The sequence below is a fragment of the Clarias gariepinus genome, chromosome 1 (genome assembly GCF_024256425.1).
Source record: "Clarias gariepinus isolate MV-2021 ecotype Netherlands chromosome 1, CGAR_prim_01v2, whole genome shotgun sequence".
NCBI classification, from domain to species: Eukaryota; Metazoa; Chordata; class Actinopteri; order Siluriformes; family Clariidae; genus Clarias; species Clarias gariepinus.
Window position 1 is genome coordinate 2,082,484 of NC_071100.1, and position 23,195 is coordinate 2,105,678.

At 41.1% G+C, this 23,195-nt stretch overlaps 1 protein-coding gene across 1 annotated transcript in view; it reads right to left on the reverse strand.

Annotated features, from left to right (window-relative positions):
- The window catches only part of pth1r (parathyroid hormone 1 receptor), a 45,113-nt gene that overhangs the window by 12,638 nt on the left and 9,280 nt on the right, over window positions 1–23,195 (reverse strand). The window contains exons 2-6 of the mRNA XM_053515641.1: window positions 8,578–8,680; window positions 4,655–4,765; window positions 2,503–2,624; window positions 1,912–2,006; window positions 785–977 (exon numbers count right to left, since the gene is read on the reverse strand). Of these exons, the coding sequence (XP_053371616.1) occupies window positions 785–977; window positions 1,912–2,006; window positions 2,503–2,624; window positions 4,655–4,765; window positions 8,578–8,680 (624 nt within the window). The remainder of the gene's footprint in view (window positions 1–784; window positions 978–1,911; window positions 2,007–2,502; window positions 2,625–4,654; window positions 4,766–8,577; window positions 8,681–23,195) is intronic.

Genomic DNA, 23,195 nt, shown 5'->3' on the forward strand with positions numbered 1-23,195 from the left:
AACAACAACAACAGTGAGAAAATTAATCCACAGTATTAATTTACAGCATTTTAATTTTAATAAACAGCATTTAGTGTTCATTCAGGAACACATTTAGATTTGATTCATTACATTTCCATTTAACGCTGCTCTATTACACACGCGCATACACACGCTCGCACACACACACACACACACGCCTCATCACCATAAATTTTCCAACATATTAAATAAGTTAAGAGTATTTTTGTGCCAGTCTTTCGACATGGTTGGTGTTTATATAGAAAGAAAAAGTTGTACAAACAAAAAGAAAGGGAACAAATAAGGAATAAAAAGGACACAGAACAAAACAAAGCATGCAAAATGTACAATAAAAAGAAAAGTAAAACGAAAAAGAAATAAAACTGATATGTAAGAAAAAAGTGATCTAGAAATAACTGAAGAATAAAAGACAAAGTATGCAAACAACAAGAACAAGTGGAAGAAAAAAGGAAGAAAGAAATTCTAAAACAATGAAATAAAAAGTAACAAAAAAGATGAGAAAGAAAAAAAAAACAAGGAAAAGAAGAACTAAAAAAGGAAGAAATAAAAATAAGAACAAAGGCAATTATAAAACACCAAAGAAAGAAAAGAAATAAGTAAAAAGAAGAAAGCGAAGTAAAACAATGAAATAAGAAAGAAAGAAAGAAAGAAGACCTCCTCCTCAGGGTGGATTGTAAGACGTAAAGCCCCACAGAGGAAGAGAGGGAGAGACAGTGAAAGCTCATGGATCTGCTCAGGTGCTCAGAAGAATAAAAGGACGTACAAACTTGTTTTTGTCGGTGGGAGGGGCTTCGGTGATGGACTTGAGATCCTCGACTGTGATTCGCAGACCGTAAGTCTCGTTCAGAGTCGACCCCGAATACAGAACAACGTCTTTAACGAAGATGCTGACGGCTCGCAGCATGAACGACACGAACAGATGCATGTGGATGAAGTTCCTCGTACAGTGCAGACGTCTGGGGGGAGGGGGGGGGTACGTGTGGGGGGTGGGAGGGAGTGGAGAAAGTGACATGAAGTGACAGAAATGAGTGACACAGGATGGAAAAGCTCAATATATATTAGTGTTGAGACCAGAGTAAGATTAATTCACTGTGTCTACAAGCACATGTCTGTCTGTCTGTCTGTCTGTCTGCCTAACACATGAATCAGAGAGACAGAGAGAGATAGAAGGTTTTTCTTTTCTTGATTTTGAAATCAATCAGTCAGTCAGTGAGTGTGTGGCTGCAGTACACACAGTACAGACGGCGCAGACAGTACAGACAGCACAGACAGCACTAACAGCGCAGGCAGTGCAGACAGTACAGACAGCGCAGACAGTACATACAGCACTAGAAGCGCAAACAGTACATTTACATTTACATTTAGTCATTTGGCAGACGCTCTTATCCAGAGCGACTTACATTTTTTTTTTTTTATCTCATTACACATCTGAGCAGTTGAGGGTTAAGGGCCTTGCTCAAGGGCCCAACAGTAGCAACCTGGTGGTTGTGGGGTTTGAACCTGGGATCTTCTGAACCGTAGTCCAATGCCTTAACCACTGAGCTACCCCTGGCAGACAGCGCAGACAGTACAGACAGCACTAGGAGCGCAGACAGTACAGACAGCGCAGATAGTACAAACAGCGCAGACAGTATAGACAGCACAGACAGTATAGACAGCACAGACAGCACTGAGAGCACTGACAGTACAGACAGAACAGACAGTACAGACAGCGCAGACAGTACATACAGCGCAGACAGCGCAGACAGTACATACAGCGCAGACAGTACAGACAGCACAGACAGTACAGACAGCGCAGACAGTACAGACAGCACAGACAGTACAGACAGTGCAGACCCTGGGTACAGCTGCGAGGTTAAAGAGGGACGACAGAGACAAAGTCTCACTCACCGGAAATATCCGAGGATGACGACGGCCACCATAAGCGAGCTGAATGAGACGGAGTATCCGATGGTGTAAATCAGGTACAGTCTGTCAAACACGGGCTGCATGTGTGTGTGTGTGTGTGTGTGTGTGTGTGTGTACACAAAACAGATCCATTTATTTACATTTATATTCCCATTTCTATCGTTTTACATTTATATTTATTTTACTGCCGCTGAGTAAACCGCTTAACTTTAATTTTGTCCTGATGGTATTTGATTGATAATAAATAATTGTGTGTGTGTGTGTGTGTGTGTGAGAGAGAGAGAGAGAGAGAGAGAGAGAGAGTGAGAGAGGGAGAGGGAGAGTGTGGAGCAACAAGAGTCTGTTAGCATTTAGCATCTGAGACGAAGCCAAACAATTTAAGTCTGCGGTTCAGAAGCTTTTCATTGGTGCAGATGAATTTTACAATAAATAGCTGTGAGAAGCACATATACACACACACTCACGCACACACACACACACACACACACACACACACACACACACACACACACGCGTAAAGGACAATACGTATACAAGAAGTGCATGTGTGTGTGTGTGTGTGTGTGTTCATACCCCATTAGGGTGTATATCGTAGGGTGGGATGAACTTTGAACACTCGCTGTAATTTGCCCATGTCTTGTTCTTTGCAGTGACCGCCCAACTGCCATTCACATCACACTTCCTGTAGACACGGCCTAGTCAAAGAAACACACACACACACACACACACACACACACAGTTATGTTCCTCTTCCTCATACAGTAAATGAACGTGTTAGTTCATTTACAAAGTTATAATAAACTTGAGATCAGATCCGGCAGGTGAGGTCAGATCAGGGACAGTGAGTGAGATCAGATCAGAGATGGAGGGTGAGATCAGATCAGAAACGGTGAGTAAGATCAGATCAGAGACGGCGAGTGAGATCAGATCAGAGACGGCGAGTGAGATCAGATCAGAGACGGCGAGTGAGATCAGATCAGAGACGGCGAGTGAGATCAGATGAGAGACGGCGAGTGAGATCAGATCAGAGACGGCGAGTGAGATCAGATCAGAGACGGCGAGTGAGATCAGATCAGAGACGGCGAGTGAGATCAGATCAGAGACGGCGAGTGAGATCAGATCAGAGACGGTGAGTGAGATCAGATCAGAGACGGTGAGTGAGATCAGATCAGAGACGGTGAGTGAGATCAGATCAGAGATGGAGGGTGAGATCAGATGAGAGACGGCGAGTGAGATCAGATCAAAACAGCGAGTGAGATCAGATCAGAGACGGCGAGTGAGATCACATCAGAGACGGCGAGTGAGATCAGATGAGAGACGGCGAGTGAGATCAGATCAGAGACGGTGAGTGAGATCAGATCAGAGATAATGAGTGAGATCAGATCAGAGATAATAAGTGAGATCAGCTAAGAGACGGTGAGTGAGATCAGATAAGAGACGGTGAGTGAGATCAGATGAGAGACGGCGAGTGAGATCAGATCAGAGATAATGAGTGAGATCAGATAAGAGACGGTGAGTGAGATCAGATAAGAGACGGTGAGTGAGATCAGATGAGACACGGTGAGTGAGATCAGATCAGAGACGGCGAGTGAGATCAGATCAGAGACGGCGAGTGAGATCAGATAAGAGACGGCGAGTGAGATCAGATAAGAGACGGTGAGTGAGATCAGATAAGAGACGGCGAGTGAGATCAGATGAGACACGGCGAGTGAGATCAGATCAGAGACGGCGAGTGAGATCAGATAAGAGACGGCGAGTGAGATCAGATAAGAGACGGCGAGTGAGATCAGATAAGAGACGGTGAGTGAGATCAGATAAGAGACGGTGAGTGAGATCAGATGAGAGACGGTGAGTGAGATCAGATAAGAGACGGTGAGTGAGATCAGATGAGAGACGGCGAGTGAGATCAGATAAGAGAAGACGGCGAGTGAGATCAGATGAGAGACGGCGAGTGAGATCAGATAAGAGACGGTGAGTGAGATCAGATAAGAGATGGTGAGTGAGATCAGATAAGAGACGTTGAGTGAGACCAGATAAGAGACGGTGAGTGAGATCAGATGAGAGACGGCGAGTGAGATCAGATAAGAGACGGTAAGTGAGATCAGATCAGAGATAATGAGTGAGATCAGATCAGAGATAATGAGTGAGATCAGATAAGAGACGGTGAGTGAGATCAGATGAGAGACGGCGAGTGAAATCAGATCAGAGACGGTGAGTGAGATCAGATCAGAGACGGTAAGTGAGATCAGTGTTCCTCGCTGTAGAGCCTCTGACTACCGTCCCACTTGCTTTAGCTCAGGGATTACTGGGATTATTATAGAACGCTTCTGCTGCTCTCAGCTCCTCCTCCACTTCACTGTGCACTTCACTAACCACAAGCTCCTCTACTCTCTGGAGATCTTCACACCAGCTCAGACTGGACCTTCAGTTTCAGAGATAAAAAGTCGCTCGGCAGGAGCGGCGTAATGCAGTGATACTATCTACATCTGGTGCTTAAACTTCTTTCTTTCTTGTCCTCTTTTCCTTTTTTGTTTGCGGCTTTAACCATTTGTTCTATATTTAGAGAGGTTTATATATAAGACAGTTCTGTCACGCCTTTTTTTCAATAGTTTAGTCTTTCTATTTTTAATGTTTCTTTTTTACAACCTTTTTTTTTTCCTTTTCATTATTCTTATCGATTGAGTGTGTGTGTGTGTGTGTGTGTGTGTGTTACCCAGTCAGTCACCTTTGTGGTTGAAGTCGTAGACATACTTAGGACAGAGAACAGCCACCATTCCTCCTGGAGGTCCATCAGGCCAACACACAATGCCATCCCACTCAGGGACACAGTTACCCTCTGAAACACACACACACACACACACGCACACACACACACACACGCACACACACACACACACACACACAGAACATAATGAAACTCTCAGTTCTGATGTGATCCACATAATAAATACTTTACTGTATTAGATCACAGTGTGATTTGAGACACAGCCTGTGTGTAAAGGTTTTTCCCAGGCCTACACACACACACACACACACACACACACACACAAACACACACATCAGTGCAGTGTGTAATTATTGAACCACACGATGGGGATATGGACCGCCTCACTGCTTCGCCTTCAAACAGTCCACATCAGGAGCAGAAAGGGTTCTGATGGATCTGCACTTTTTAAACGTTTATGTGGTAGAGTGGGTAAGTGTGTGTGTGTGTGTGTGTGTGTGTGTGTGTGTGTGGGTTACAATAATGAGTGTGATCTGCTTCTGTTCCCACAGCTCCTTGGCCTCATCGTATGTGTTTTCAGCTTTTCAATGTAGCATTTATTAAAACCAGCTGCTGCAAAAAAACTAGTTAGAAAATAAAAGACGAATGATTGCTCTCATGGGCAACTTAAAAATACACACACACACACACACACACACACACACACATAAACATAAACATAAACACACAGACAGATAAACACACTTGCACACAGACACACACCAATGGTGGTAATTACCCTTCAGCCCTCCCACCACTGCAGGGTCCTAATTACCCTTTACCCCTTCCACCACTGCAGGGCGTTAATTACCCTTTACCCCTCCCACCACTGCAGGGTCTTAATTACCCCTTACCCCTCCCACCACTGCATGGCGTTAATTAACCTTTACCCCACCCACCACTGCAGGCGTTAATTACCCTTTACCCCACCCACCACTGCAGGGCATTAATTACTCTTTACCCCACCCACCACTCCAGGCATTAATTACCCTTTACCCCACCCACCACTGCAGGGCATTAATTACTCTTTACCCCTCCCACCACTGCAGGGCATTTATTACCCTTTACCCCTCCCACCACTGCAGGGCATTTATTACCCTTTACCCCTCCCACCACTGCAGGGCATTAATTACCCTTTACCCCACCCACCACTGCAGGGCATTAATTACCCTTTACCCCTCCCACCACTGCAGGGCATTTATTACCCTTTACCCCACCCACCACTGCAGGGCATTTATTACCCTTTACCCCTCCCACCACTGCAGGGCATTAATTACCCTTTACCCCACCCACCACTGCAGGGCATTAATTACCCTTTACCCCTCCCACCACTGCATGGCGTTAATTACCCTTCAGCTCACCCACCACTGCAGGGTCTTAATTACCCCTTACCCCTCCCACCACTGTATGGCGTTAATTAACCTTTACTCCACCCACCACTGCAGGCGTTAATTACCCTTTACCCCACCCACCACTGCAGGGCATTAATTACCCTTTACCCCACCCACTACTCCAGGCATTAATTACCCTTTACCCCACCCACCACTGCAGGCGTTAATTACCCTTTAGCCCATCCACAACTGCAGAGCGTTAATTACCCTTTAGCCCACCTACCACTGCATGCCGTTAATTACCCTTTACCCCTCCCACCACTGCATGGTGTTAATTAACCTTTACCCCTCCCACCACTGCATGGTTTTAATTACCCTTTAGCCCTCCCACCACTGTATGGCATTAATAACCCTCTAGCCCTCCCACCACTGCATGGCGTTAATTACCCTTTACCCCTTCTACCACTGCATGGTCTTAATTACCCTTTACCCCTTCCACCATAGCAGGGCATTACTTACCCTTTAGCCCTCCCACCACTGTATGGCGTTAATTACCCTTTAGCCCACCCACCACTGCAGGGCCTTAATTACCCTTTAGCCCTCCCACCACTGCATGGTGTTAATTACCCTTTAGCCCACCCACCACTGCATGGTGTTAATTACCCTTTAGCCCTCCCACCACTGCATGGTGTTAATTACCCTTTAGCCCTCCCACCACTGCATGGTGTTAATTACCCTTTAGCCCTCCCACCACTGCATGGTGTTAATTACCCTTTAGCCCACCCACCACTGCAGGGCCTTAATTACCCTTTAGCCCTCCCACCACTGCATGGTGTTAATTACCCTTTAGCCCTCCCACCACTGCATGGTGTTAATTACCCTTTAGCCCTCCCACCACTGCATGGTGTTAATTACCCTTTAGCCCTCCCACCACTGCATGGTGTTAATTACCCTTTAGCCCACCCACCACTGCATTACTCCATCTCACGGTGTTAAGTTTAACTCCAGTCCTACCGGAGCCGACGCACACCACACTTCCCCTAAAAACCCCAGCGCCTCAGGTATTTGCCCCGGCCGGTGTGCGGTTCTCGGTGATGTCACCGTGGCTGAGTTTAAATATTTGTCTTTTCCCGACTCTGTAATCTCGCTGTGTGAAGCCACAACCCTCCGATATCCCTAAAGGTCAAACAAGGACATTGAATAAAACCTTGAGTATCTGCTTCGCTTTTTACAAAACACACTTCCTGTCCATCCGCTTTTGCACTGCCTTGGTTCAACAGGAGAACAACATGCAATACAATCGCCATTCATATTGTTATCCTGTTGCTAGGCAACCAGGAACCAGGCAACAATTCATATAGCATCTTATTAGTCATTTTTATTTTCCTTCTGCAGTCTGTATTTTCTATCCCTGATTGTTGTTTTTTTAATGCCATTTGGGGTGATGGAACACAGATGGAAAACACACACACACACACACACACACACACAGGCCGAGTGTTTGAGCAGTTATTTCTGAATTATTTTGACATAGAATCAAGTAAAGTTTGCTCATCCATCTCAATGAGGACCTTGTTCTTTGTGTGTGTGTGTGTGTGTGTGGAGACTGAGACATATATATATGTATGTGTGTGTGGTGGAGACTCGAGATTCAGTGAGGCGCAGGAACAACAAACAGGAGGTTGGAGGTTTGAGGTTAGGACAAGAATAGCCAAACCCGATTCAGCTAGCCGCTCGCTAAATCTCAAACCGCGCTGGGCAAACAATCCAACATGGCACAACTAATAATAACTGCTTTACCGTCTGAGGGGAGATCTGAAGGGTGGGCTGAGGTCTAAGAGAGAAAACAAGCACACACACACGCACATGCGAGGGCTCATGAATGCTGAACAATCAGATGCGTTCTGATCCGCAGTTCTCTGATGGGTCGGCTGGAGCCCCGACGTTTCAGTAAAAACCCTTTACAGTTTGGTCTAATACGCTTTACACGGTATAAAGTTCAGCTCGAAGGGAAATTCTTTACAGAAACCTGAGTGTGAGCGGATAAAACAGCAGTAATGCTAATTCTCTGTAGAGGCGAGCGATTAGCGGCTGAAGCCAGCGGCCTTGCTGTGTCAGCCAAGAGCGTCGCTAATGCACCCCATGGGGAAATCATGTCCAACCCTCTGGTAGGACACACTGTCCCGGAAAACACACACTTAAGGTTTCATTTACAAATTTAAGTGACTTACTCCAGGACTCATTTACTATGTAACGGAATCGCTTAAGAAGTTTACAAATCATTTACAAATCTAAATAAATTACTCAAAGAGTCACTTTCAAATGGAAGTAAGTAAGGAATTATTTAAAAAAAATCTATTTGAACTATTTAGGAAGCTGTTCACAAATCTCTAGAAATCACTCTAGAAATCATTACATAACTAACGGTATACTTCCTGGTTTATCCTGATGGTGGCGTAAAAAGTCAGTAAACCATAGTGCACTGGGGGAAGTGAGCAGAAAGTCATGTGGGACACAGCCGCTTAGGTGTTTTTACAAGTGTTCATTTCTCACCAGCTGTTTTCTGACTGGACTTTATGGACCTCTTGCACTCGTTCCCGGCTTTGATGATGATGGAGACCTGTTCCTCCTTCGTTATCACGTCGTCAGCCTCCGCCTGAGGAAAAGCAGAACACGTCAGGAGCTAATAAGCCAACAGCATCACAGCCGGGAGGTTCAAAACTAACGTCGCAGTATTGACCGTGCTGATCGGCGATGGGGACAGAAGAGTTAAAACGGGTTCGTAAAAATGGATCATTTGCACAACTTACTGTACATCTGTATATTGGAACTGTGCTTCAAACAAAACAGATCACCTGCATAATCAGTGGAACATTTGCATATTAGGATAGGATAGCACTGAATAATATTTCAAAATCAAATTTTATTTGATACATACACAGTCATACACAGTACGATATGCAGTGGAATGTTTATACGACTGCTTATGACACATTAAAATCAAGACTAAGAAATAAATTATATAATATATGAAAGAAATATTTAAACTTTAAGCTGTACAAAGTATAGACGATGGCTGTACAAATATGAAAAGTGTGGTGGAAATTGAGAGAATTTAAATAGAAATGTCAGAGGAGTGCGCAAATATGCATGAATGTGAAGATGTAATGTATTGTAATGCTGTAGCGACTCAACAACACAGAGGGTCTGAGCTGTGTGTTAATGACGGGACGATCAGCAGTGCGCACTGGGGTGAGTGTTTACACGCAGCAGAATAAATCACACCAGAAGCAGGATGGCGTTACGGGAAGGATCGGGCACTGAAACCCGAGCCCGGGTCGATACAGCGGAGCCCTGCGGCTTCGGGTCAACAGCGCGAGCTTCTCGGACTCGGGCTCTCGTCCACCACAACCATCAGACTAAAGACATTACAAAGCCTTCTGAAGCTAGCGAGAGCGACGGCGCACTTCACATCAATAACATCTCCGACTTTCACTTCCAGCGGGCAGACGGCACCACAGTCACGTTCACATAAACAAGAGAAGGAAAACCTTCAGCCCTCACTCTGTTCCAGGAAAATATAATGGAGTGCTATTAAATTATTCTTCCTATTGAAGTACATTTATTTATTTGGTCAAATTGATTTAGTGTTCATGTTTTTTTTTTTTGCACCGTTCATTTATTTATTTATTGAAATTAATTGTGTGTAACAATAATGGAGTGATTGCCAGCTATGCTTCCTGAATAATTCGAGAGAAAACAAGCGGTGGTGAGTAATAACGTCTCCTGGGGATTAGACTTAAACTGCAGCCTGAATAAATAAATAAATAAATAAATAAATAAACAAATAAATAGTCAATTATGGTTCAGAGTGACCATACCATATTAAACCAGATAGAATCTCTCTCTTTCTGTGTGTGTGTGTGTGTTTGTGTTGAACTCTGTCTGGTCCTCGTAAACCACATGGTGTTCATGCCCAGTATTAAAGGCATCAGTATTCTCTGGTCCTGTTGGTTTGGAGCTCTAAAAAAGCAAAACACACACACACACACACACACACACACACACACACACACACACACACGCAGCGCTACTGGACGTTTATGGCAGCAAGAAGCAAACAACCACAAACGGAACAAGGCTGAGCCAAGAGTAAACACGGCACAGATAGAAACCTGTTCAGGCAGAGTAAGTATAGAATATTCCACAATCCTGTCCAAACACACTGACGGGGGACTGACGTCCACCTCCACCTCCGCCTCCACCTATACATCCACATCTTCCTCCAGCTATATGTCCAACTCCTCACCCTCCTCCACTTCCACATGTTCGTCCACCCACACCGCCATGACTTGTCTTATCACTTCCTCCACTGATACGTCCACCTTTTACTCCACCTCCATGTCTTCCTCCACATCCACATCCACATGTTCTTTTACCTACATGTCTATGTCTTCCTCCACATCTACGTCTACCTCTGCCTTCATGTTCTCCTCCTCTTCCTCCTCTGGATCCTCCTCAGTGTCCATGCAGTTCCAGGCTGATATCAGTAAACCAAAAGCCTTAGAGTATGAAAAAACTTAATAACAGTAACACATTACGATAAATAATATGATAAAGAAATCATCATCATCATCATCTACATCCTGAAAACCCACTGCAGTCTAGCACTCTTATGGACAACAAATGGTGATTACAGGATTTCTACAAACTTTATTATTATTATTATTATTATTATTATAAATCGTTTTAATGCACATGCAGAAAGCATTACACTCGAACCATGACACAAACTTCAACCCAGAAACTTTGGAGGTGAAGGTCAGGTCCCAAATCACACTCCGCTGTAATTAACACAGGGGCCAGGGGTAGCTCAGTGGTTATGGCATTGGACTAAGGTTCTGAAGATCCCAGGTTCAAACCCCACAACCACCAAGTTGCCACTGTTGGGCCCTTGAGCGCGGCCCTTAACCCTCAACTGCTCAGATGTGTAATGAGATTAAAATCCAATCTCTGGATAAGAGCGTCTGCCAAATGCCTAAATGTAAATGTAACAGAACATCAGGGAGGGTCGCGTCCCAAATCATGCGTCACAGTAATAAACACTACAGTACAGGGGTGGTAGGGATCACATCCCAAGTCACGCTCCACTGTGTCCTAGAAACTTGTCTCACACACTCACACTTGCCTTTTCATGATTTAAACAAAACCTATCTGAAACTTTCTTCCTTACTTCACTTTGCCAGTGTGTGTGTGTGTGTGTGTGTGTGTGTGTGTGTGTGTTTACTTGAGAAAGGAAAGAAGAAGAAAGGACCTAAAAATAAACTGTTTGAGGAAAATGAAAGGCCAGAAAACACAGAAATTTCCAGTGATTGAGCATAGTGTGTGTGTGTGTGTGTGTGTGTGTGCGAGGCCTGTTCGGAGGTTTAGTGTAAATACGTGACTACATCATATACAACCCCAGCTCTCAGTAGCGGCTCCGGGAACGTCACGCGGCGGGACGCTAAGGAAGTCTTGCTGTTTTAGGCTAATGCTAAAATGCTAGCTACGGGTTTAGCCAAGTTATTAAATGACACTTTTTAACTTATTATTAGAAATTCAATTCATTTCACACCACCCAGAGAGACTTCACATCATTTTTTAAACTCTAGTAATATAAATTACGCCATTATTATATTTACTTATATTTATTTGCCCCCTTTGTACATGCACACAGGAAGGTTTGCAGATTTACAATTAAACACACAATGAAAGATGTTTATGTTAAGACTCTTTCTGTTGTGAAGGACAGAGACCACAGACGGCACAGACGTTCCCCTGCTCCTGATGTTTTCTGACACGGATAATAAACCCCCGTCCCTGGTGTTGACACGGCTGTGTGTTCGGTTGTGTTTGGGTCGAGTCTCCGGGTCCTGGAGCTCCTCCTCGTTACAGTTACAGTCATCTGAATGAGAGCGTCTCTTCCATTTCACACCAAAAAAATTTGGGTTTGATGGGAGCGATGGAGCCAAGTGGGATCCTGGAAGCTCCTCTCTCTCTCTCTCTCTCTCTCTCTCTCGCTCTCGCTCTTTTTTTCTCTCCTCCACGACTGTGCAATTTGCATTTGATGACACAAACCACAAGACTGCTTGTCCCTTGGAAACCTCGGCCAAACCACATTCTGACTTAAAGCTCCATTCAGAGCCGTAATTACAGCTTTTCCTCGGCCAAATCGCCTCGTATGGAAACATGTCGTGTTGCCGCACAGCTCCTTTCCCTCTAATTGACAAAAATGGAGCGTTTTGATCTGTTGTATAAGAGCTTTTAATATGCACTATATATGTTTTTCTTTCCTCGGAGAAATGCCTTTAGCTAACTTCAGGTTAAACGGAAAATAACACCAAAATAAAACACAAATGAGGATGAAATCAAGCTGAAACTAGCATGCTAACTGAAACAGTGACTCGATGAGAGCTGAACAGGGCTAACCGTAAGCAGCATGCTAGTTACAGCTCAACTCTGTAATTATATCACCAAAAATACACCCTGTCTGTGGCTTGTCTTCATCTCCCGCCGTATTTCTGCGCTAATGCTAACCATCTGCAGTTAACGCTTACATTGACGGATATGAGACTGAACATGTGAGACCTTTCAGGGAGAATGCAAAACAGTCTGCAAAATACCTGCACACACACACACTGTATCATACACATCCATACACATTCGTTAGGTTAAATGACTCACTTCCCGGTTAAATGACTTCATGAGTCAAAACACTGGATGTGTGAATGAACTGATTAATAAATAGAATAAGTTGGTCAAACACTGACTCACTGGAAAAAAAATTGAGGAACAAATAACGGGCAGGATTAAAAGATTCACTGGCTCAAACAGCGATTCACTGAACAGATTTCTTCACCGTAGTGAGTTTACCCTAAATCATTGTTCAGAAACACTGATTCAGTGACTCATTCATCTCTTTGAGTCATTCTTTCATCACGACCGCACTAATCTCTCCACCTACAGTAAGTGATTCAGAAAAAATGTCAAAATTACAGTGACCGGTTCACTTTATTGATTCATGCACCATAGCGATTTGTTCATAAAGAGTTACAGAGTTGATTGGAATGTAAGATTTATAGATCATATACTACAGGGTGGGTGAAAAGTAACTAGACATTAGAAATTGGTAATAAAGTCCATATTTCTGTTACAGTGTATTGCAACTATTTATTACATGAGAAACAACGTTGAAATGGTGGCGTCAACCAGTTTCCTGGGGAGGAACGGCCAGTCTTCATCTGGGATTTTGGTGAGGACCTCCTGACTCCGTGCCCCCGAGTCCCCCAGTGTGCGAGGCTTTGTCCTCCCTCACGTAGCCCCAAAGAAAAACATCACATGGAGTGAGATCTGGACTTCTTGGAGGCCGTTCATGAGGACTGCGTGGTCCCAGCCAACGTCCTGGAAAATGCTGCTCTAACCACGCACACACAAGTTCTATAGCCGTTCAATATCACCAGGTTGATTTCCACCACCCTGTATATACTGTGAGTATACATTAAGTACAAGTAGGATCTTTCACACGTTTGAGATCCGTCGCTTCATCATTCTGAACTTTCCTTGATTTTTCCCTGCATGCACTCAGTGATGCCCGGGTAAGAGGCGAAGCACAGTCTCTGTTCTCTGTTTTGGTGGAGACCATGAGGGGGAGGAGGGGTTTCCTTCCATCCCATGACTGACTACGTCTCATATAAATCAGCCTGTCGTAAAGCTTTCACTTTAATTCTCAAAAATACGGAATAAAGCGCTTCCCATATCAGTTTAATGCGCAGTAGGTATTTTCGTCTCCAATTACGGGACAATTCCGTGTCTTACAGGACGATTGGCAGCCCTGGTCAGACTAGCTAGCTAGCAATTTGGTTGAATTGGTCCTTTCAAGTATAAATGTGACTGTACCGATCGACTGATTTACTTACACCAACCCGTTCAAATAATAATCACCCATGGGTCAGCTAGGTAGCGCTCAGGCTGTTATACAAATTACACAAACTAAACAGCTTCTTGTCCTCTGTCAGAATTAGGATAAGTGTGTAAATCTATGCAGTGTGCTAAATTTATCTAACGCTAGTTACAGTCAATAAACTGCTTATAGAAACACGGCATGACGGCCACTTGTTAGCATGAATGTTATCTAATACGATCTTTGCTAACAAGCATCAGCGTTTAGGCCTTAATGGATTAGCCGTCAGCAGTGATAAAGTACTTAGTCAGACACACACACACACACACACACACACACACTCTATAATTTCACAGTGGCATTCTGTGCTGGAGTTACTCAGCTGAACATGCAGATCTCTCAGAAGCACCGCCGTGTCGACATTAATGAATACGATGAGGGTGAAGAGCAAGTGAGACATGAACAGGGACAAGTCCACATGGAAAACACAGGCTGAAGACACAGTTTTCATGTGCAAAAACGACCGCATACACGCAGAACCGAATTTTGTAAAATACTCCCTTTAAAGAAGTTAACATAAGACTTTGAGATTTTTAAAATGTGTCTGTTCATGTCTCTATCCATAGCTTTGAATGCAAATAAGCTACTGCTTCCTCAACCCTTAGAGGCTTAAATTGGCCCCTTTTGGTCTTCTTGCCTGAATGACATAATACCAGTGAGTTCATCCAAACAGATCATTTATGGAGAAAGATGGAGAAAGAAAAAAGGGAGGAGATGTTTTTTTTTTTTGCTTTCTTGAGACTCATGTGTGAATTGTTTCCTGCACTGCACTGGCTCGAGCATGTCAGCGTATCGACCGCGTGTCAGACACAGTGGAGAAAGGACTACAGCTGCTATAACCTAAGTGAGAAGTTCCACAGATGGCTGTGAACAATATGACGTAAGAGGAGGAATAAATACCTGCCTCACACCACACTGTCACTGATTACTTTCCTATAACTGCATGTGCAGCTGTGTGCTATTCTTTACAATCCAGAAGAATAAATCTGAAATATTTCCCGCTCTTCTTCTGCTCAGGTGCTCGAGTCTGTACACACCGTAGTCCAGTTCTTGGCGTACTGTAGCGAAACCCAGTGGTTCAATAATTCACTTCAATAATTATTTTATGTTTATTGTTTTCAGGACAAACTGTTTCAAACTGGAACTAAATTAACTTGTATTAGATGTTTTAATAGTAGCTGAGTGATTTGACGCCCTGCACTGTCCCCATGTGATAATGGCATGAGGTCTACAGGTGTTCCTAATAAAATGACCATTGAGGGTGTCTTGACTGTCTATCTGTCTGTATCGGAGCACCTGGCATAGACCCTTTCTTTGTTTCTCTGACTTATCTCTTCTGTCAGTCTGTAACGTAAAACTAACACACCCAAACAAACACACTCCATAACACCGTGTCTCACACACTGCAGTGTTTTCAGCTATCAGGAAATCGGGGTTAGGCTCATTCGTAGGTACCAAGAGGCTAGTGTGAAGAGCTTTCCAGTAGTATTTTCAGGTATGTCCCTTGTGTTTTGGTTTCTATGTCCTTCAGGTCCTGGGATTGGACATCGCATTAGCAGGCGTCCCACGTCCTGATTTTGTTTTCGTTTTAGATTGACTGCTGCGCATTAGTTAGATGTTTTGTTTGATTTCTTTCTTTGATTTAAGCTCCACTCAAGGCTTCACCGTCGAATGTGATATTTAATCTTTTGTATATATTTTTTCTTTCTTGGATGTGTGTTTTTTTGGTGCTTTAATTACTAAACTTTGCTGTAACTCGGTGCTACTCTGGGGTTTGTCTCATTCTTGTAGTAATCAGTGACGGTCTTTAATATATTAACCTTCCTTTTTTTATTCTTCTTATGTTGGATTTCTATCTCCCTTAGACATCAAGAGCGAACGTAACAACTGCGTAGGAAACCGTAACAGTGTATGACAGGTTTTTCATTTGAGAATATATAAGAATATTATCTGTATCACAGCTAATCTATACATCTCCACGTGTGAATAAGTGAAGGTTAATTAAAGATTAGCTTTCTGTCTATAATTATCCATATTTATTAAGCGTTAATTTCCCTCGTGGCGAAAAAAAGACACCAGTTGTAATAACCTGGTCGGCAAATGTCACACAAGTCCTAACGTCCTAATTAGGTGAGCGCTCTTACCAAATAGAGGTAATGAGACATTACTTGCTTCTCGCCTTACAGGAATTAATGTTTAAAATAATACTTCCATTAATGACTAGGAAAATGTTTGGAGACAGGAAGGCCAGACAGAGGGTCAATGATCTGATCTTTTTCTGCGTGTAAAACGTTTCCTAAAGAAAAAGCATCATCTAGTGTATCATGAACTAAACACCTCATTTAAGGAAACACCTCCATGAATGTAAATAATGTTGATTATGAATATTCGTTAATCTACACTGTTTTTTCTTATAGTGTAAAATAATCATGCTTTATGTAAAGTGAAAATCATACAGCACCCTGACCTGGGTCTTTAACGAAATGTCGTCCCATGAACACAAGAAAGCCAAAGGACACGACCTTCCTGGTGAACACTGTGGACTGTCTTTTTTCCTCTTTCATATTAGCTAATTAGATAATTAACACATGAACAAAACAGTAATTAACTAATTAATCGTCCTTTCTGTACCGAACCCGGCCACTCTGATTGGCTTGTTAAAGGGTGCACTGGAAAGGCAAATGAACGTCATTAAATCAGAAGGTCGAGCGGTTTCTCGAGTGTGTTACACACTCCTGAGGTGAAAAGAAATGACAAGGACTGAAAGAAATTGTAAAATTGACACTCGGTAGATCAAAAACCTACTTCTTGAAAAGTGACAGGCGGTAAGGGCGGGGCTTAATTTAAATTCGAACAATTAAAATGAATTCAGAAAACTAACGTTAGCCTTGCTGAATTCTTCAGGTCATGGTGTTGGCTTTAAATACACAATAAAATGTATTTACATTAGCTACCTTGATCGTACTAATGGCACACTCATATGTCAATTATATTTCTTAACAATTCCCTTAAGCTGGCTTTTATTAGTGCGAGAGTAACCACCTTGTCCTAAACATGACCAAGACCAATGAGATGGTGGTGGATTGCAGGAGGACCAAGGCTACACCAAGCAGAGTCTACATTCTGGGTAAGCAGGTGGAGATGGTGGGGAGCTACAGATACCTCTGAGATTATTGACAACAGATTGGACTGGAAATGCGACATGGATGCCGTCTACAGGAGCAGACTCTACTTGTTAGGGAAAGTCAGGTCCTTAAATGCCTGCAGCAAAATGTTGCTGATCTTTTATCAGTCTGTTGTGGCAAGCGTAACATTCTTTGCTTCCATCAGCAGCATCAGAAGCAGTGACTCATCCTAAAGGTTAGCTCAATAATGCGCACTCCCTTGGAGTGTTTGGAGCTGGTAGTGGAGAGAAGGACGCTACACGATCGGTTAACCATCATGGAGAAAACCTTACATCCCCTCCACAGCTAATACTAGCACTTTCAATAAGAGAAATTAATACATTTCACTACATTTCGTACTGTGTATGTTTGTGTATGTGACAAATAAAATTTGAATTTGAATTTGAATTTGAGAATGCTTCAGCTCCGCTACGACAAAGAACTCAACAGGAAGTCTTTTCTGCTATCTAAAAATAGTTGCTAATGGCATTAGCTTTTTTTTTTTTTTATCACTGATCCATTTAAAAGGCAAAGACATCCCCAATGAAAGATAAACAACTATCTCCAGAAGAGATGGTCCAGAGGGCAAAAATACACATGTAACAATCCTAAATCAACATATAATTATACATAACTACTCCAAGTAATAAAAGAAGCTATAGCTAAGGAGTCATGGAGGCTTAAACACACACTTATGCAACTCATATACGTTAAACATAGTAACCCTTAAATTAGATGTTAATTACCCTTAGCACCAAACACCAATCCAGCGATGGTGGAAATCATTCAGGATGTCAACACATACCTCCGATATATTGAATATTTTAAAAGAAAATACTTAAAATACACTGTGGCTATGGTTTGCACCAACCACTAACACAATGGCCATGGAACAGAATCTTCCAAAACATCAACATTTCCCTGAGATGTCCTGATAAATAAATTATATAATATAATATTTATCACAGTGTACAATTGTACAACTGCTTAGATAGTTGTCACCGATATGACGCAGAATCATCCAGAATATCAACATTTACCTCACGTTTGTTGACGAGTTTAAAACAAAAGCATACTGTAATTACACATAACACTAAACTGCTATGGAAATAGCACGGGCATAATCAAATGCCTAATTTAGACTGTAATTGTAGTTACAGTGTGTCCATGCAATGCCCATGGACATGACATGGGATCATCTGCAATATCAATATTTACCTCGGATGTGTTGATGAATTCATATGGAATCAGGCAAGTTAGACTTTAATTCAACTTTGCATCAAGCTGATAACAGTGACCGTGGAAATGACACCAAATCATCGGAAACGCTAACATTTACTTCAGAGGTGTCAATAAGTTTAAGAAAAAAAGCTTAAATTAGAAAATACCACGGGCCAGGGGTAGCTCAGTGGTTAAGGCATTGGACTACGGTTCAGAAGATCCCAGGTTCAAACCCCACAACCACCAAGTTGCCACTGTTGGGCCCTTGAGCAAGGCCCTTAACCCTCAACTGCTCAGATGTGTAATGAGATAAAAATGTAAGTCGCTCTGGATAAGAGCGTCTGCTAAATGCTTAGATGTAGATGTACAGAATCATCCAGAACATCAACATTTACAGTACCTCATATAAATGTAGGTATACATACATGAAGGTCAAGATGCTTAAATTATGCCGTAATTACACTTACCATCATAGCGCTAACAATGGACATGGAAATGTCAGAATAATCATGTCAACATTTACCTTAGATTTGCTGAGAAATGCATAAGAAATGGCTTAAAATAGACTATAATTATAGTTAGCACCACTGCTCAAACAGTGACAGTATGAATAACAATATAACCACCCCAAACATCAAGGTGTACCACAGAAATGTCAATAAAAAATACTGTAATTATACTTCGGTAGGTTCTTTCATGTTGGGAACCAACAGGTGTTGAATTTATCGATTAAAAACATGATAAAAAAATGAGTTTAACTGGTAACAGTTGTTTTTTTCTCTCCACACTGGGAAATGAATGTCCCTTAAATGTGTCTGAGATATAGTTCAAGCGCTCTATTAGGAGTGTAGATTGATTAATGCTGTAATTAAATGTTGAACTTCGGACATGTCCTACAGAGAGTTAACCTCGGGCCTGTAAGAGAACATTCACATTCAAGTGAGGGCAGGAAAAAAGCTCCAGGCCATGGTGACGGTTTTTACACGTCAACGCGAGTCGGTCAGAGCGGAGACGAGTGGAATGCAGCACGGCAGTGAGAATGAGAAATGAGGCCTGTAAACGCACAAACACACAACGCCGCGCTTCTCTTTAAGGCCACATTACCATACGCAAGCATGAATACACACCTCTGAGAGGAAAAATATTGATATTCCACACTCGATAGAGTGAGAGCCTTTCAGAAAAGTTTGGAGGTGTAAACTGCTAATGGTGATAAGCACCAGGCAGGGAAACGAAATATAGAAATGGTCAGAAAATAAAACTTCGTAAGGTTAAAAGAGACACTTTTTTTTTTTCTAAGGAATAAAATAAACTGAAAAACATCTAAAACATTTAGGGTAAATATGTTAAAGTGTGTGTATGAGAACATATTTAATATAGAGTAGCAGTTATCTTCCCATGGTCACTGTGTTAGCAGTTTGATACCAAGTGTAATTTCAATGCAATTTGAACATTTTATTATTAAACAATTAACACATCTGAGGTAAATGTTGATGTTTCGAGTGATTCTGTGTTATTTCTGTGGTCAATTTGCTAGTGGTTTAATGCCAAGAGTCATTTCAATGCAATTAAAGTATTTATTATAACTGTAGGTTATTAATACAGTTGAGGTAAATGTTGACGTTCCCAGTGATTCTGCGTTATTTCCAAGGTCACTTTTCTTGCGGATTGATGCCAAGTGTAATTTCAATTCGATGTATTGTTCATTTATTAACACGTCTGACACATTCCGAGTGATTCTGTGTCATTTCCAGGGTCACTCTGTTACGTATTTGATAATAAGTATAATTTCAATGCAATTTAAGTATTTTATCAATAACACATCTGAGGTAAATGTTGATGTTCTGAATAATTCTCTATCATTTCCATGGTTATTGTTTTAGCTTTTTGATCCCATGTGTAATTTAAATTAAATTGAAACATTTTATTATTACTTTATTGACACAACTGAGGTAAATGTGGACATTCCGAGTGATTCTGTGTCGTTTCCATGGTCACTGTGTTAATAATTTAATAAAAAAAAGTGATGCAATTTAAGTATTTTATTATTTCTTGATAAAATACTTAAATTTATTAACACGTCTGAGGTAAATGGTGATGTTCCGAATGTTCCTGTGTTATTTACATGGTTATTTTAATATCAGTTTGGCACTAAGAGTAATTTTAATGTGATTTAATCATTTTAGTTTTAATTCATTAACACATCTGAGGTAAATGTTGACGTTCTGAATGATCGTGTCGTTTTCGACTAAGCGTATTCTAAATTAAATATATAAAAGTTAAAATATATAAAAAACTTTTATTAAATAAAAGTTTTTTATTAATAGTTTTTTAACACGTCTGAGGTAAATGTTGACGTTCTGGATGATTCTGAATAATTCATTTTTATGATCACTGCGTTGGGAGTTTGATACTAAGTGTAATTTAAACATTTTATTATTAATTTATTAACACATCTGAGGTAAACGTAGACGTTCCGAGTGATTCTGTGTCCTTCCATAATCACTGTGTTAACCCTTTGATACTTAATGTGATTTCAATGCAATTCAGGAATTTTATTAACTCATTAACACATCTGAGGTAAATGTCGACGTTCTGGATGATTGTGTCGTTTTCGTAGTCACTGTGCTACTAAGTGTAATTTAAATTTAAAGTAAGTTTTTTATTAATAATTTCTTATTAACAGGTCTGAGGTAATTTTTGACGTTCTGGATGATTCATTTCTATGATCACTGCGTTAGGAGTTTGAAGTGTAATTTAAATATTTAATTATTATTTTATTAACACATTTGGGGTAAATGTGGACATTTTGGATGACCGTGTCTTTTCCATGGTCATTCTATAGCCGTTTTATACTTAGTGTTCTTCCAATGCAATTTAAGCATTTTATTATTATTTACATGTCTGAGGTCAATCTTGGTGCTCCAAGTGATTCCGAGTCATTCCAGTGTTTTTTTTGCTAGCAGTTTAAAAATAGGTGTAATTTCAATTTCAACTTCTATTTCAATGCACTTCAATTATAAATCAGCGAATGCTTTTGTAATTAATAAAATTGGTTCCTGTGTCATATAGTGAGTCAGTGTCTGGAGCAGTCGATTTTTCAATTATTGTTATTATTATTGCCACTACTACTATTATTATTATTATTATTATTTATTGTTTTTCTTTTATCATGAAGGAGATTTGCTTCTGTGCTGTTCAGTGTCTGGATTAGTGAATCTTTTCAGTCATGACTGGGATTCTAAGATTATAATGCTATAGTGAAACGTGAAAGTTATACAGAAATGTTTACTTTCAGCACAGGAACTAATCAAGAGACTGAAACACATAAACACAATGATGTGATTTGCCATTTCCCCTGATTGTGTGGTTATAAAGACCAGGCCAAAATGATTCCAGCAGTTTTGTTGTGTTAATGAAGGCTCAATCAGGATGAGTGTGAATGAACGAACAAACAAACAAAATAGAGAAATAAACGAGTGCCTCTATCGAGTCTCGTCATATTGACTGGCAGCTGTCCAAAATGCCCTGACAGGAAAGGCACACACACACACACACACACACACACACACACATATATATCACGTCTGTGTTTAACTTAAACATAAAAGTGGCATTGAGTTACACTTACACACACACACACACAAACTCCCACAAACTCCCACATTATTCCAGTGGAAAGAAGAAAAAAAAAAAAAAGAAAAATTTCCCCCAGAGGTCAGGGGGAGTCAAGTAAACACACGGCCTTCCTGAGAGCATGGCACACTGCAGCACTCTAACGGCCCTGAGACGCACGAGGGAACACACTCGCTAACGCAATACTGCCATTTACATACCACTTACATCATCTGGATCACTTAGCGTTTCTAACTTTTTCTACACGTTGAACAAATTAGCTGCAAAAGGATCTGCAAATTACTCGATGTAGCGTTTAAAGCTTAAAACGGTGAGAGGTAGTAGGAGAAGGATCGGACTGAGGAGCGCTCGTTCAGCCTGTGAGAATTTATTACTGATGAAGGAACCAATCCGGATCTGGATTTAGACACACTGCTCAGCTAACAATGCTAACAGTAATAGTTTTAGCGGCAGGGAAGAGACGCTCAGAAATTTCAACTGCTGTAACTTGTATGGCTGAACAGCTCTGTGTGCAAAAATTCAATTCAGCTCAATTTTGGATTCATACGCGTTCACATTCCATACGAACTTAAATAAATCTCATCCCATATGTGTGCTGGGGAACAGCCGAGTTGTTTAATTTATTTAATTTATTTATATTCATTTATATATATTTTAATATTTTATTATTTAATAATTTTTTATTTAAAATGTTTATTTATTTAAGTACTCAGGGGCAATATCGGTAAACATGTCATAAATAAACAAACAAACAAACAAACAAATAAATTTAAGAAGCCTTTAAAAGCCCTGACTGCCCGTGTCTGTAATAACAGCCATCTAGTGTTAATATTCTAACTAAATTAAAGTAATTTGAAGTTAAAAAACGGAAACTATAAAATGCATTAAAAGTCCTGATCTACCACAAGAGTCCTCAGGTGATGATAAAAAAATACAAAGGTTAAAGTCCAGGATCCAGGATATACTGTATATACAAAGTAAAAAAAAATTCAGGAAAAGAAAAATATGTTGTATGGTGTATATTTTATAGTAATATAATATTAATAATAAATTTAAATTCAAATTTTATTTGTCACATACACAGTCATACACAGTACGATATGCAGTGAAATAACCTTAAAATAAAAGACTATGAAATAAAAAATAAACAT